The sequence below is a fragment of the Papaver somniferum genome, chromosome 3, assembly GCF_003573695.1.
Source record: "Papaver somniferum cultivar HN1 chromosome 3, ASM357369v1, whole genome shotgun sequence".
Classification (NCBI taxonomy): Eukaryota; Viridiplantae; Streptophyta; class Magnoliopsida; order Ranunculales; family Papaveraceae; genus Papaver; species Papaver somniferum.
In genome coordinates, this window is record NC_039360.1 from 52922735 (window position 1) to 52938636 (window position 15902).

Here is a 15902-nt window from a genome sequence, read left to right on the forward strand (position 1 = left end):
TAACTCTCCTTCTAAAAAGCGCACTCTAGCCTCTAAGTCTGAAGCATGTTCTCGAGCATCACGCAGGTTGTCACGCGTCCATAGCAGCGTACCATTAAACAAACAACGGTCATGATTGTACTTATTCTGCATATCAACCATCAGTGTTCTCTTTTCCGCCACTCAGCTGTTAAGGCGTTGTGCTCATCATCACGAGCATTCCACTTTACGGCTTCGCTCTTCAACTTACCCACCAACTCTGCAATACGGGATTTCTGTCGTACCCTTTCTTTCCGAAGCCATATCAACTCGGGGACTCCACCCACTGAATATAGGGTGGGGAGACTCAGACAGAACACCAAAATATAGATAGGGAATCACAAGGAGTGAAAAATCCGTAAAATACAAACCTGTGAAGGACGAGACACTTCTACGAGTCTGCTCCAATTCGTTGCGGACTATAGCAAGTTCTGAACGAAGATTCTCCTCAGCGTTACCCAGCTGTTATTTTTCCTTCAGATGGCCCTTCAGTTCATTTATTTCCGCTTCAGCCGCAGACAGTTCCTCTTCCCTATGACGAAGCTTGGCCTCCAACTTTAAAGACTTTGCTTTAAAGAATTGGTATAGACCATGGTTACAATGTTCGCTCCTCATCATCTACGTCACAAACAACAAACATTATTATACCAAAGGGATCAGATATCACGAAGAACACAATGCGCGAATATCATAAAAAGAGTACAAGGATTTACCTCTAAAACACGCTGCTGGGGAAAACCGTACTGGTACCCATCAGCTATGGCCATCATATCAGCAACAGAGGAGGGAGGATCAACCACTAAATTTGCTTCCGAATCTCTAAGATTCTTCTCCCACATCTCAGCAACGCGGGCTTCAGAAGACAGTTGCATCATTCGACGAGTATAAGCGTCGGAATTCTTCTCACCAGTGACCACGGGGGTAGGGTTAGGGACGAACATCAGGTTCTTCTTCTTTAGCCAAACTAAAATGGCATCTTCACCTTCAGGCATTAGCGAGAAAGGGAAATCCTCGGAAGGAGACTCAACCACAGACTTCCCCTTGGCGGTTATCTCCTCACCCGCGCAAGTCTCGACATTACCACCCACAGCATGACCACCTGCGTTCTCAGCTTGCTGATCAGTGGTACCTTCTTTGCCAAGGTCCCCAAGCACATCCCAATCATCATGTGGGGAAAGCAATGAGAAGTCCTCGGCAAGACCCATGGCAGCAGTCATATCGAAGGATTCCCCCGCGGAATATATCCTACCGAAAGAGAACTCTGAGGAAATTACGGGCAAAGTACCCACACCAACAATGTCATCCCCAACAAGGGCAGATCCACTCCCACCAGTACCACCGACGGTAATATTACCCTCAGCCTCACCATCACCACCCGCGGCAACTTCTTCTTCACCATCACCACCCGCGACAACTTCTTCTTCAAGATCACCACCCGCGGAAACTTCATCCTCACCATCACCACCCGCGACAACTTCTTCTTCACCATTACCACCTTCGTCATCAGGTTAATAAGTGTTGGTACGCTCTTCTCCGTTGGACATTTCTTCATCCTCACCATACCCTTGGTTTACGGGACTCGTAACCTATTCATAACCCTCAGCCTCACCAATGATCACAGTAGAAGATTGTTTGGGTCCAAGTTTCTTCTTCTTCGACACCTACAAACCAGTATACATCCCACAAAGGCTCAGTTTTTCCCTCACTTCAAAAATGAAAATTATTTCAAGCAAGGAAAAAGGGGCAAAAAGATAGAGAATATAAGAAGAAACTATACCTTGGCAGCAGTAGCACTCTTTGATGGATGGATAGCACCAGAACCCTCCTCCTCATCTCCATCAACGACATCAAGAGCATATGGAAAATTCATGCCCGCGAAATTAGGAAGCCAAGGACAGAAATCTCCATAACGAGCAGGAGGAGTTTCACGAGGCTTGCTATTTTCAGAAGGACGCCAACCACGTGGACCCGGAATCCACCCGTAAGCCCAAGGAACAACTACCTCAATAACAGTAGCATGCCATTCATAATCATGGTCACGCTTAATCCTTTCACGAGAAGGAAAGAGTTTCCGTTTAGCAGATCCCTTAGTACCAGGAACATACTTCAGCTTGGCATCACTCACCTCACTCAAAAGACGAATTTCACCACGGGGAGCAGAAATATTACGAAGACTAACACTGCATGGCTTACGGTTTCTGCTGTTGACATAATCCCCAAAAGAACTATTAAAGTTCTGAGGAGTGTACCACTCTCTATCAGCAGGATTTGGAACATAGCAGGTCATCATAGTCTCTCCCTTTCTCCGCAGATAACATTCCTTCAGTGAACGAAGATAATTCCCAGATAGTTGTGACACGGAACGATTATAAGTGTTCGTAGAAGAGCCTTAGCGACTAGCCAACACGTTATAATAAAAGGAGTCACCCGACTTATATAAGGGAAACATAAGACCCGCCTCGAAGGCTCCAACCGTAGTCAACAGATAAAACTCGTCAAACTGATAATTAGCAAGGAGCTCGTAGGTGATATCATCGTCAGGAGCATAGAAGCGAACCTCAAAAGCTTGGAGTTTATGTTTTTCCTTGAACATCTCAAGATCAATATGCTTAAAAGTGACCTTCTTCTTACCAACTGAAATGCTGCGTATCACGGGGACAGTTTCTTCTTCGTCTGCGGAATCAGAAGTAGGACCCAATTCCGAAGCTTTCCTTTTAGAAGGAAGATTTGTAGACGGATCAGCTCTCGACATATTACCCTTGGAGTACTTCCCTTTGAAAGAAACCGCGAGAGGAGGCGGCAAATATTTCTGCGGAGGCACTGAAGGAGGAGCCATTGAACGAAGGGGCGGAGCATCCACTATTTCAGTACGAGGAGGAGGAGCCCGCGTACTCCTAGAGTCATCACGAGGAGGAGCCTGCGTACTCCTAGAATCTTCACGAGGACGAGAAGGGGCGCGGTTAACAGCGTACCTAGATCCATAAGGACCCTTCGGCATATCCCCTTTCTTGGAAGGCATAATCTTCGCACCGGAGGAAGATGAAACCCTATGACCCCGAGGATCTGATTGCAAAGACTTGTAAAGGACCTTCCTCAAGTGGAGATCTGTCAGGATCTCTACGCGGAGGGGATCTTGGCGGACTAAACGGTGGAGTTTGGTAAGGAGCCCGCGGACGATCAGACATATCTACAAGGAAACACAAAAACAGTTTAGAGAAGAATACGAGGAGATCACTAAAGATCAAAAAACCCATAATTGATGGTTCATCCGGATAAACATGAAAAACCTAAGAAACTAAAAAATACTCCATCGGACTCCAGGGAGAATACTCAGATATAGACTCACAGACGTTGTAACAAAGAACAGGGGCAAGCATATATGATTCGACATGTATGATCTTCATCGCAAAACCAAGAACACAGCAGCAAGAGACAAACGAATAGATACATAGATAAATCAATGATGAACAACCAATGAAAAACCCCATACCTGTATAGAAGAGGACGACAAGCACCAACCGCAGTCGAAGAAAGGAGGATCAGAGATATCAAAAGATACAGGGGCAGCAACAATCAAAACAAAAGAAGCAGAAGAAAGAAACAGAAAATTGAATGCTATATTCCTCACAAGAATGGTGATAGTAAATGACTAAAGAACAAGAATAAGAAAACAAGAAGAGAATGAACACTGACAAGAAAAGGATAAAAGTTTTTTTCACATTCTCTTTCCTATTTATGAAGCTAGAGAAGACAATAACTGCTCCTCGTACCAAGGAGCAGTTATGGGAGAAGTTAATGCAAAGTGGGAAACGTGTAGGACTACCTTTCTTCTTCAAAATTGCAAAATACTCCCAAGTTAGAAGAACAGGGGCAAATTGTATGTACACCTTTCATCATCCACCACGTGTACAGAAAGAGACACGTGGAAGGCATGCGAAGCGAGACATCAAAACATGATGGCAAGCATCTCATCAGAAGATGCCATCGGTCAGCAGATCTGACGGTCAGGGACAGAGGACCACAGAGGTATGATGGCTCAGAGGAGCACCAGATAATACCCTTTGGGTATTAACACACCCAGTCCCGAGGAAGATCCCAGATAAACGGCCGAGAGGAAGTTAGGCTGACATAGATATGACCAGACAAAGAGAAACTTGTCTGACACGAGTAGACATCCATCTACCCGCATTAAATACCCAAGAGATATACACGTGTCGATCAGCTCGTGGAAGAAGCGAGGATAACCCTTCGTATTCAAGCTCAGGCCGCGGCATATGCCGAAGACCTCTACGTAATAGGCACAAAGCACAAGAAGATAAGATTACAACGGCACCTCAGAGATGGGACCCACGTTCCATCCCTATAAATACCCCTCTCCACTAAGAGAGGAGGGGCAGACCATTTTGGGAGATAAATTAGAGGAGAACATAAGAGAGAGAAATAGGAAGAGTAAGTAATCCCCCTACTTCCGCAGACCTATGTATATACTAAAGTCATTCGACTATCTTTGTAACCATTCAATACATAGTGAAACACCAAACCCCGTGGATGCTAAGGCCGAACCACGTAAATCTGTCTCATTTACATTTCAACACCTTACATTCAGCGTTAAACTTCATATGCTTTATATTTATACTTGATTCTCGATTTATTCCTTTATACGAACATTATTTATGATAATATTCGACTAGACAATGACAAGCCCGGAGGCTTCGAGTTGATGAATCGATATAATCATCCCGTTACGCATACGACGTATAATTATAGGATTAGGATGTATGCGAATATTGTTTGTGAACACGTGGATGGCTTCGTGATTTATATGTTCACATTATGCATTTCACTATAGACATATATTTCTCAAACATAAAATGTTTTGTTCATTTTACTTATCTTTCTTTTAATTCACTAGATAACTAAAGAATTCGATTCCACAATTGTCGTCTGGTCTTAACAAATATTTCAACGGATTTGACTTCAGGATTCTTCTCCGCAACCTTCGGGACAATAATAATTAACACACCATTTCCCATAGTAGCTTTTACCTGATCAACTTTTGCATTTTCCGGCAACTTAAACTGACGAAGGAACTTGCCACCAATACGTTCAATACGATTCCATTGATCATTTTTTTCTTCTTTTTCTTTGTTTCTTTCTCTACTTATTTGTAATATTTTTCCTTCCTCAACTTCAACTTTTAGTTCTTCTTTCTTTAACCCCGGAATATCTGCTTTAAACACATGAGATTCCGGTGTTTCTTTCCAATCAATTTGAGTGTTTGCAAATTGAGTCGCTTCATTGGGAAATTTAGTGCGCATAATGGAAAATGATGGTGAACTGAATGGATCCCATAAAGATGAGAATGGATCGAAAATGTTGCTTCGTACACCGAATATGCTTGGAATTATCGACATTTTAGAGAGTTTAAAAATGGGAAATGAAAGATGAACGAAAGTTTGATTCAATACTTCGATTTTTGATAATTTTTTTCTTGTTTTTGATGATGGATGAGAACTGAAAAAAGAATCGGTATTTATAGAGAAGAGAGAAATTTCTAGGAGTTTCAAGGTATTGCGACTGATTAACTACCTACCTTTTGAGATGGTTCTAGGATTTTGATATGCGAATACAGTTTGCTAGCATTATCTGGAAGTTTCGTATGCTTACGAGGATCCCCTGTTGGAGCCTCACTTTAATGGGCCTCAAAGAACACTGTGTAATGAGTAACAATTCTGAAAGAAAAATGAATATTAGGATGATAGATATTGATTGATTCTTAACCATGAAAATATTTCATCCGGCATGAACAAAGCATTTAATCACATCAGAAGACAGTTTAAGTTTCAAAGACAAATCAAAACATAATATAAATCATTAGGTCAAACACAAGAATTTGACTTAAATTTATGCACAAATTTGGAAAATAAATAAATCACCAAACACATCATTAGTATCCAAGAAAAAATTGGGAGAAGCGTTGTTAAATGGATATATGTGACTCCACCTTTCCAGAATCTATACGTTTTAAAGTAAGATGAAGGAACCCTTGGCAAGGCCTTTTTTTACAACTTTTGATCTATGACTTGATTATTTGACTTTTTCAGCCAATAAAGCTGCAATTAATGGAATTTATCCTGCTTACCAAATACTTTTGTTAACAAAAATCGTACAATTAAGGTCATATTTTATTTGTATTTTTCTCTTTCCTTTTGATCTGCCGGTATCTCTCTACTGGAGTCCATCTCTTTCTCGATTAGGGTTTTCTTTCTTGACAATGATCACGAACAAGAAAATATGAAGGATATGATGCGGTTAGGAAAGATCAAAAACAATTTTTGAGGTAAGATATACACCTACATGTTAATATTTTACTAGCTAGTAAAATTAAAGAGTAATCTATATGTTTTAAAGTACGAGGAAGGAACCCTTTGCAGGGCCTTTTATCAGAACTTTCGACCTATGACTTAACTACTTGACTTTTTCAACCAATAAAGCTGTAATTAAGGGAATTTATTCCGCTCAAATATTTTTGTTACCAAAAATCATATTCAATTTAGGGCATATTTTATTTGTTTTTTTCTCTTTCCTTTTGATCTTCCGGTATGTATCTCTCTACCAGAGTCCATCTCTTTCTCCATCAGGTTTTTTCATGACGATGATCACGAACAAAAAAAATATGGAGGATATGTTGCGGTTGGGAAAGATCAAAAACTATTTCTCAGGTAAGATATACACCTACATGTTAATATTTTACTAACTAGTAAAATTGAAGAGTAATTTACTTGCTAGTAAAATTTAAGAGTAATTTATATGTTGTAAAGTAAGAGGAAGGAACCTTGGCGGGGCTTTTTTTTATAACTTTCGACCTATGACTCAAGTACTTGACTTTTTCAGCCAATAAAACTGCACTTAAAGAAATTTATTCCGCTTACCAAGTATTTCTGTTACCAAAAATCGTATGCAATTAAGGCCATATTTTATTTGTTTTTTTCTCTTTTCTTTTGATCCCCCGGCATCTCTCTACCAGAGTCCATCTCTTTCTCCATTAGGATTTTATTTCTTGACGATAATCACAAATAAGAAAATATGGAGGATACGATGCGGTTGGGAAAGATCAAAAATTGTTTTTGAGGTAAGATATACACCTACATGTTAATACTAGCTAGTAAAACTGAAGAGTAATTTACTAGCTAACTCTAGGAGAAGCGCTGTTAAATGGCTATATACGATTCCACCTCTCCAAAGTCAAAAGTTGTAGTGTATGTGGTCCACGATGTTTCTCCTAATAATGTACATTGGCTGCGTAAGAGACTTTTTTTTATCATGTCGAGTGGGAATTTAAGCACTTCAATAGAAAGTAACTAGAATTGTTGTTTGATAAATTGGAGTTTTGGCTATCATATGTGCATGCTGACGTACAACTGATGTTCTGTCATGCATTAGTCAGGTTTCAAGCAAGATAGAACAAGGGTATTTGGAAGATTGATAGCTCCACGGCAATTCACAGAGATTTTCATGTTGGAATAGAGATTATGCATTTCAACACTGGTGAGGGGAGTACCACTTCTCGGAAGAACAACTCATATTGGGGAGCTAGAGGCAGCTGCAGCTGCCCCATGAAGCAACCAAACGGGCAAAGGTGTTGGGCAGTACTGAATTCCACATAGGAGGGCAATTGTAAAAACCATCGCAAGGCAATCATTGTGGAGGAGCTAAACAACATACACCTCTAGGCGAAAACAAATCTTATACTTTATATTATACTCCCTCCGTTCTTAAATAATAGGCTGGTTTCTATAAATAAATTTTTGAAAAAAATAGGTCGGTTTCTTAATTTGGAAAGTCAAATGTTACTTTAATTTTTTGGGACCACTTTTCTCTTAACTTCTTTTGATAACAAGTGTTTATGGACCATTTCACTTACTTTTTTTGATGACAAATGTCATGGGGACCATTTCACTTCACTTCTTTTATTGACAAATGTCATGAGGACCATTTTCAATGATTGATTCTCTTAATTTCCTTAATTTTTCTCTAAAATCAAAACCAGCCTATTAAAAATGAATGGAGGGAGTATTATATACAAAAAAAAAAAATAATAAAAAAAAAAATAATAATGTACTCTAAACCGAATCTTAAAGTCTCTACGTCATCGTAAACTTAAGACTCGACGTGTCACGCACCCGACGACATTTTAAAACCATCTCCTTCCTTCCTTTTATCTTTGCATTCTCGTCCTCGAACCTAATAAATGTCTTCAACAGACAACAGCAACACTCTCTTTCTCTTCCATTTCTTCAGTTTCCTTTTCTCACCATAAAGAAAAATACGAACTTTCTCATTAACACCCACTTCTTCAATTCTCATTTTAAACCATATCAAAATCGTGAACATTGCTTTACAATCGCAATCCAGAGCTTGAATTCTGTTGAAACTGATAAAATCACTGATGAAACTTTTAGAAGATACTGCTTAAACAATAATGTGATGAAAAAAATGGTGGAAATGGGGTTTCAATTGTTTGGTTTGCAGATAATTTGAGTTTTTTGGTTACTTGAAGCTTTCTATAGAGCTCGGATGTCTTTTCACTCCATTCTGCCTGTTTGTTGTATTGATTCTAGGAATTTTGGGACTACACATTACTTTGGATTTCCTAAAACGGCAGGTAATTTTTTTGTCTTACTTCGACAATTTTAATTTATGGAGAGTGTTTTTCAAATTCAATTTGCTTCTGGAAGTTGAATGAATCTGTAAGAGTTTCCCTATTAATTTGATATGCAACTTTAAGGGCGTAATTTCCGATTGAGTGCTTAGCTGATTTTGAAAAAGAATTTGATGAAGCGAGGTTTAAAACTTTTTATACGACATGGAAAACCTGAACATATCCTCCCTTCAATTGCAAAAGCCTTTGGAGCTCACACAGTTAAGAATTATGTAAATTTTGCTAAATGATATTGAGCTAGGAGCATTTCTTTTGCAATGAGTTTGTTTTGTGTACTGCACTAGATGATTCGCTAATCGAGCTTTTGCTGATTGTGGCATTCAGATTTATGCACATATAGAAACTTGTAGCAAGGAGATGCTTGTGGAAAGACTTGTCAAGAAAGGTTGCAAGGAGTATCTCTACTATCAGAGGAATCCACATCCACCAGTCGAAATCCTGCAAATGTGAAGCTTGAGCTTACTTGGGGAAGTACTAGTACCATATCGATGATCTCCCATTTAATCAAAGTAGTTTACATATGTACCCAATTTCGTAAGGTAGGTGAATCTAGAAGTGCATTTCAGTGTTTTGGAAGTTATATTTGGTTTTGAAGTTTGATGAGCTTATACTCACTACGACGTATGTCATGCTGATATGATTCACAAATAAAAATCTGTCATGATGAATCAACTTGCAGTCTGTTGAATCCAAGTGTTCAATTCGTGTATGCTTCAAACTTCCACCATAAATTGGGCCACTTCCCAACAACTACCTCAGCCGAATTGGGAGATCGGGAGATGTTCCTTTTCTGGACCAGCTTGGTGTCATTCATGAAGAGGCAAGTTACTGTGAACTCTTTCGGCTATATTGTTTTGCTAATAAGATGTGGTGGTAGTTTCTTGATATTTCGATATTTTGAAATGTGTCAAAGTAATTGAGGAATAGAGTTCTGGCATTAGTCTCTCATTCTCTGTTTGTGAAATGTAGGCTAAATAAAGGAATGTACTTTGCTGGTGGTGGAAGTGCAGCACTGGGCAGAGTGTACGAGTTCTTTTGGAAGAAGGTATTAAACTCGGATTATATGTTGAGCTGTTACATTATTAGAGTATTAAGGAATTTGAAGATGAACAGATAATATGCTATTTTGGTTTCTGATATATCAGTTTTGCAGTCGCTTATTTTAATTAGCTAGCTTAATAAATCTCAAACTTGTGTAGGATTTGATAAAGGTGTACAAGCATACAGGGGATGTTATGTTAGGTCCTTATTACTCAACAAAATTCTCTAATGGCATGCATTAGGGAATGTTTCTCCTCGCTTTTAACTAGTAAACAATCATCAATTAGGTATATCATATAGGGTGAGATAATCCAGACATTTTATTGTTATTCCATTTGGTTTTTTAGCTAAAGAGATATGAAAATGATAAGCTAGCAAACAACTTCCTCGTTTATTTGGTGTTCAGCTTGATTATACATAGATGTTTTTATCCAAAGGTGCCGGTTTGTGAATTGCTGTCATGTTTAGTTTCCTTTGGCAGTGAGTTGTGGAACTTGTGCGATTTCAAGGTACTGTTTGAATTGATATGGAGGGACTATTTCCATCAAATATGGTATAAGTGGTTTTCGTTCTTTCTGGATAACTTGAAAGGAGGACTTGGCGAACATTGGATAAAAAGCCTTATAATTACTCTTACGCACATGTCCATGTAGGCTGCAAAATTGCATCGTCATTTGTATCAATAACTGTGTCTGTTGTAAACATATTTCCATGGGAATATATACAGGTGGACTGAGAGAAGTAGAGGCTAGGTGGAGCCAAGATCACAATTTCTTTAAATCTTGGATAGACGGCTGTACAGGGTAAATCATAGTATCCTTTCTCATAATTTTGTTGATCTTTAAGCTTATCATTAGCCACAAATAATTGTACCAATTCCTGATTCTTTTGTTTCTTCTGGTTATCTTGACATTTGTAGGTATCCTCTTACAGACGCAAGTATGAAAGAACTATCGACAACTGGTTTCATGTCAAACCGAGGACAACAACAACTAAGCCTTTAGTCCCAAAAATGTTTGGGTAGTCTAGAAATGAAACGCAAATCATACACCATCTTACTTTTGTTTTGGTTCCGGTACGTGGATCGCGGATTTCCTCACGCCCCTGACTAATGCCGCCTATCTCGACGTCAAACCGAGGAGGACAGGTAAATTTCGAGTCGAGTGCTGAATTAGCAAACCAAGTGAAGCAAATCACTTGATTTTTCTTTTTAGTTGATTTAAGAATTTGCATAGTACATTGCAACCCGCAGTTCATGTTTGTGTTGTCCTCAAACATTGTACATAATCAATTAAAGCCTTCTTCAGTTGTATGCACCCTGATCTGTTTATAAATAACGAACTGAATCTGTATTTGTTATGCAGATAGTTTGCTCGTTTATTGTTAGAGATATGGGCACTGATTGGCGTATGGGTGCTGAGTGGTTTGAAACTTGCCTCTTGGATCACGACCCCAATGTGCAAATTATGGGAACTAGACATCTTTTGCAGGTTAGTTACTTACTCGAGGTTTATGCATTTTCGAATGTGACACTGTCATTTAGTTTCTGAATATTTAGATTGTTACTGTAGGTGTTGGGAATGATCCAAGAGAGGATCGATACTTCAGTATCCCCAAGCAAGTAAGCACAGAATTGTCTATGGTTTTATTTTCAAGACTGTTTTAAACTGATTTAAATTCTAAATTACCAATTTGATTTGTGGTTTTCATTTTTCAGTCCCAGAATTATTACCCAGTGGTCCTAATATATTCAAGGGAAAACACTTCTCAGTTGAACCCTTGTTGGTAAAGTTGTTAAGAGTTTCTTGCGAGCTGTAACTCTGTCAACACAATATCCAGTTATTTCAGATGATAAAACTTTGTATTTCAATTTTGGATAAGAAGTCGGTCAAATGCTTTTAACAGGTTTCAAGCTAGTAGTCTTGCTAATCGTGATATTTCGGAACTGGTTGAGTGTAACGGTCTACCTTGTATGGCGCAAGTGGGTGATTACTCAACTGGTTACATTATTTTGGACCCAGGCAAGATTTTATCTATACATCTTTTATCCAGCCATTGTTGGGAAACACAGTTTCTCCACCACCAAAGAGTAGAATTGGTTATCCCACTTTCAGTGAAAAAGTTTTGATCTGAAATTTTGATCTAATCTAAAGAAAGTACTTGTTACTCCAATGAAATTAAAACAAATCTAGAAGTAAATATTTGATCTGGAAGTAAGATAATCATAAACAGAATACTTGTCAACCTGTTTAAAGCTAAACTACTTGTTCCTCGGGTGAAATATAAACAAACAAACAAAAATAGTTGATCTGAAAACTAGCCAACACAGATAACCATAAACAGAAAAGTTACTCTTCATTATCCTGCAACTTAGATTCAAGATCAGAAAGCTTCAACAAAGTACTGTCAACTTCCTTCAGATTTTCTTCAGCCTCCGTTAGCTTCGAGATCACAATATTCATTTCAAAGAGCTTAGAATAAAGTTGCTCAAGCTTCAAATTCACCCTTTCCATGTCCTTCACTCTCATTTGGATCCCTTCAATTTTCTCCATTTCCAAAAGCATTATCTGGACCTCAGTAAACATGGATACCACTTGCTCTAGTTCCAACGGCTTAGCTTCATGAACCTTCTCCATTCCGCGCATGCTATCCACCTTCAACTGTGGACTAATCAGTATCTCTTTTTTGTCTTTCAATTGCTGGGAGATCATCTCCATGGTGACTTCCCCGATAAATTGCTTCAACACAAACGAAATTGCTGCCATCAAGATTAAAATTGCGGTGCCTCAAGTCGCCAACTTATTTGCTATTCCCATTAATATAGTTTCCTGTCCTGTTGCCCTATCTGCCCATTTAAGGACGACGACCAACCAAGCACCCACAAGTTCCAAAGCTCTGCGTCCACCAGAAATGGCAGCATCCCCAACAAGAAGCAATTATATTTTCAAATTGCCGTCTTCATGCAACACAAAGCAATGAGCTTTGTAACCAGCAACTCCAACAATATGTGAAGTAGAGCCGAGGGTATGACGCATGTTCTGTGCACATATCTCCAAAGGGTTCATGGAGATAGCAAGTGCTGCTGAAGTTACACCTGAATAACAAGTAAACAGACCAACACTGGATGGTAGCTCTTTCCACTGACGCAATGCAGCACCTCTCAACTTACCATCTGGTTCCACCACAAATACCGACGACACCTCAGATACTGTGGTTGCATTCGCGTCCAATCTCCCAATCACGCTACTTCCATTTTCATATGATAAGAACAACAACTTGTATGTTGATGAGTAGAAGATCGACAAACCCTTAGATGGAGCATCCTTAACCTGCACCTTGATCATTTCACTAGCCGGCTCTGCCTCTACAGACGATTCCACCCTAAATATGGAGCCGCACTCCGACATAACAAGCATGAACATCTTTGGGAGAGAAGAGTAACCTAATTAGGCAAAATCTCTTACGGCCGCTCAGTTTAAAGTCTCCTTTGAGATTGAGAAGCTCTAGCGTGTACCGTTGGTGGGAAACTAGATAATTTCGGTTTATCTTTTGTTTTCATTGATTTGATTGACTAACGGTGGTTGAAATTTGATTGCACCTAGTTTGTTTATGCTTGAGAATCTTCTCTTCTGATATAAGATTCACTCAAACTAGTTCAGAGTTTCGACAGGGATCTTTAGACTGTTGTTAGTTCTAAAGACGATCTTGTGATAATCCATTGTTAATAGACTCCGTTCTATGCGTGATTGATCACAAGAGATTCAAGTGATTGTGTGCAGGTTATTATTGAAGATCTAAGAAGATTTGAAGACGAAGAAGATATTGAAGATTTCTGATTTGTGGGTTCATAATCTTTAGTGTGCACAATACTTGTTTTGGTAAAAGATGATCCAATTAATAATCGGTTTATCCTTGTGATAGATTGGATTGATTAATTGAGTATATCAACATCAACACAATTCTTTGGATTAATAGTGTTGTTGGCTTAATCTTAAACGATTACTTCGGTAACTGAATATAAGATAGATCTGAGGACCTGACGAAGGAGTTTATGTTAAGATAAACAGAAGATCCTTTGTCCGACTCATATCACTTGGTTGAATAGATTTGATACCAAACAGATTTGTTGTTTCTTTACTGTTTGGAATACGAACCAAAGGAATTCTTCCAAGTACGTTACTCATTTATAAGTTGGAGGCGTGTGTCATGTACCCTGTATTGGAGGGGAGTGCCCATATCATATCTGTGTAGGTAGTTGGTAGTATTTAGTCAGTTGTAATGGGTGGTTTAGATTAGCCCACTTGGATAGTCCGTGGACGTCAGATATTGAGAGAGTGAGTGAGTATTTATTCTCAAGTCTGTGTAATGAAACATTAAGCAAATTATTAATCAAATTAGAATTGTGTTCTTCTTAGGCTGTGTTCTTTGAACTCAGAGGCTTGATTCTCACGAATCAAGAGAGGTTTATCCTCAATTTATCATTCCAATCCTGTCATTGTACTTAGGTACATGACAATTGGTATCAGAGCCGTTTTTTCCTGAGAAATCATGGTTGATGAGATGAATTTACAGGAGGAAAAATGGGCATATATGAATGGGAAATTGGTACCCATAGTGAAGTTGGAACGACTAGCAACAGAGGATTTAGACACTTGTCGATGGTGGTATCGGTTTTACATGGAAAAGAGTATATCTCCAGATCGAGAGAAATCCATTCGGAAGTGGTCAAAATTGATGAACAAGACATTGAAGAAGTTGACATCAATTATGTTTATTAGGTATACTTCTTCAGCTCATCAGCCTCCTTGCAGAGTGAAAGTCGCTGCATCATCTGTTGATGAATTTTCAGAATTGATTCCCACTTTTTTCTTTGAAGAAGTTTCAACTGTGGTTAACTCAATTCCTTCAGCTATCGACGAAGAAGATGATTCTCTCAATTCAGGGTTGATTCCTTCAATTTTCCTTGATGGAAAGAATGATTTGTCTGTTGATCAGAGTTTTCCGTTTGATAAAGTGGCGAAATCTGATGTTTTCGAAGGAAATAGGTTAAGTGAATTCTAAATTTTGGAAGTACAGCAGCCAAGAAACAATGGCCTGACTGAACTAATTGTGAGAAATGGCGTCCAAATTTTTTCTGAGGCCTATGCAAATGTTCACTGTTTGACCAAGTTACTCTTTCTCTACAGCAAATTTCTAGGTATGGCTTGTATCCACTTCAAACTTGATGATTCTCGTACCATATTTGATCGTGGTAAGTATTTTCGAACATTGATTCTTAGCTCTGGGTTTAATTCAGATTATGGGTTTCTATATTCGATCATTCATGTGTTTGCTAATGATACTGAAATTCGAAATGATAGTAACCTGCTCGTTAAAATGTCTAAGAGCGAAACTGGGAGTTTGAGCAGTGATATATATGATTTTCTCTTACAACTTCATCAAGGTAAGATGTTTGTAAAAACACTTCCAATGGATATGTGTGTTTGGAGCACAAAATTTTTTCTCAACCACACACTGCATACTAGGTTGTCTTATAGCCGTTGTTTCAAGTATGCTGCTATAGTATTTGATCGTGGGAAGGGGTTTGAACTAATTCAGGGACTTTCATATTCTGTGGATAACTATGAAGTTGGTTTTGGTCTCCCTGAGTCTGGCTCAAATGTTCTTGCTTGTACAACTTATCATGGTGGAATTTTCTTATATATTTACTTTGTTTATACTTGCTCCCTCTTTGACCGTGACAAGGGGTTCAGTAGCTCACTTTTAAATACATACCACAATGAAAAATTTGTTCATAGGCTAATTAATATGCATGAGTTCGAATCAGATTCTTCGTTTTGTGCTTTACTTCTACTGATGTTTGTTAAAACTGGTAACAATGATGATAGTAGTAAGTTGTTTGCACAAATTTTACAAGAAAATAGTTTAACAACGAGTACTTATATGTCTCTGTGGATGTTCATGTTGGATATTGAGCATGTTAATGTCCAACTGAAGTATGTGTTGCCTGAGGTGCTTTCGGGTTGTCGGTTTGAGTCTTGGGGTGTTGATTTTTTCCGAAATCTTCAAGAGGTTTTTAAGCCAGCAACTGAATGGATGGGCTTCTCGTCCCTTTCAAGTT

The 15902-nt window shown here is 38.7% G+C and overlaps 2 protein-coding genes and 1 long non-coding RNA gene across 8 annotated transcripts; 2 read left to right on the plus strand and 1 right to left on the minus strand.

Annotated features, from left to right (window-relative positions):
• Positions 1 to 4803: 4803 nt before the first annotated feature.
• On the minus strand, positions 4804 to 5503 carry LOC113361252 (17.8 kDa class I heat shock protein-like). Its single transcript, XM_026604556.1, has one exon. It carries the CDS (start codon positions 5430 to 5432, stop codon positions 4935 to 4937), a length of 498 nt encoding a protein of 165 aa, XP_026460341.1. The 5' UTR covers positions 5433 to 5503; the 3' UTR covers positions 4804 to 4934.
• Positions 5504 to 8273: 2770 nt separating this feature from the next.
• LOC113356157 lies at positions 8274 to 9556 on the plus strand. Its single transcript, XR_003362886.1, has 3 exons — positions 8274 to 8683; positions 9065 to 9279; positions 9420 to 9556. It is a non-coding gene; the product is annotated as an uncharacterized LOC113356157 (long non-coding RNA).
• A 148-nt stretch (positions 9557 to 9704) lies between these two features.
• LOC113356156 (deoxyribodipyrimidine photo-lyase-like) lies at positions 9705 to 11797 on the plus strand. 6 transcript variants are annotated; one of them, XM_026599195.1, is made up of 7 exons: positions 9705 to 9785; positions 10263 to 10290; positions 10509 to 10584; positions 10701 to 10928; positions 11146 to 11271; positions 11353 to 11402; positions 11499 to 11797. In XM_026599195.1, exons 4-7 carry the CDS (start codon positions 10893 to 10895, stop codon positions 11524 to 11526), a joined length of 240 nt encoding a protein of 79 aa, XP_026454980.1. In that variant the 5' UTR covers positions 9705 to 9785; positions 10263 to 10290; positions 10509 to 10584; positions 10701 to 10892; the 3' UTR covers positions 11527 to 11797. The 6 variants fall into 6 exon arrangements, with proteins under 6 accessions (XP_026454980.1, XP_026454977.1, XP_026454975.1 ...); XM_026599192.1 differs by having other exon boundaries at positions 9708 to 9785; positions 9940 to 10430; XM_026599194.1 differs by having other exon boundaries at positions 9710 to 9785; positions 10250 to 10290.
• Positions 11798 to 15902: the final 4105 nt, after the last annotated feature.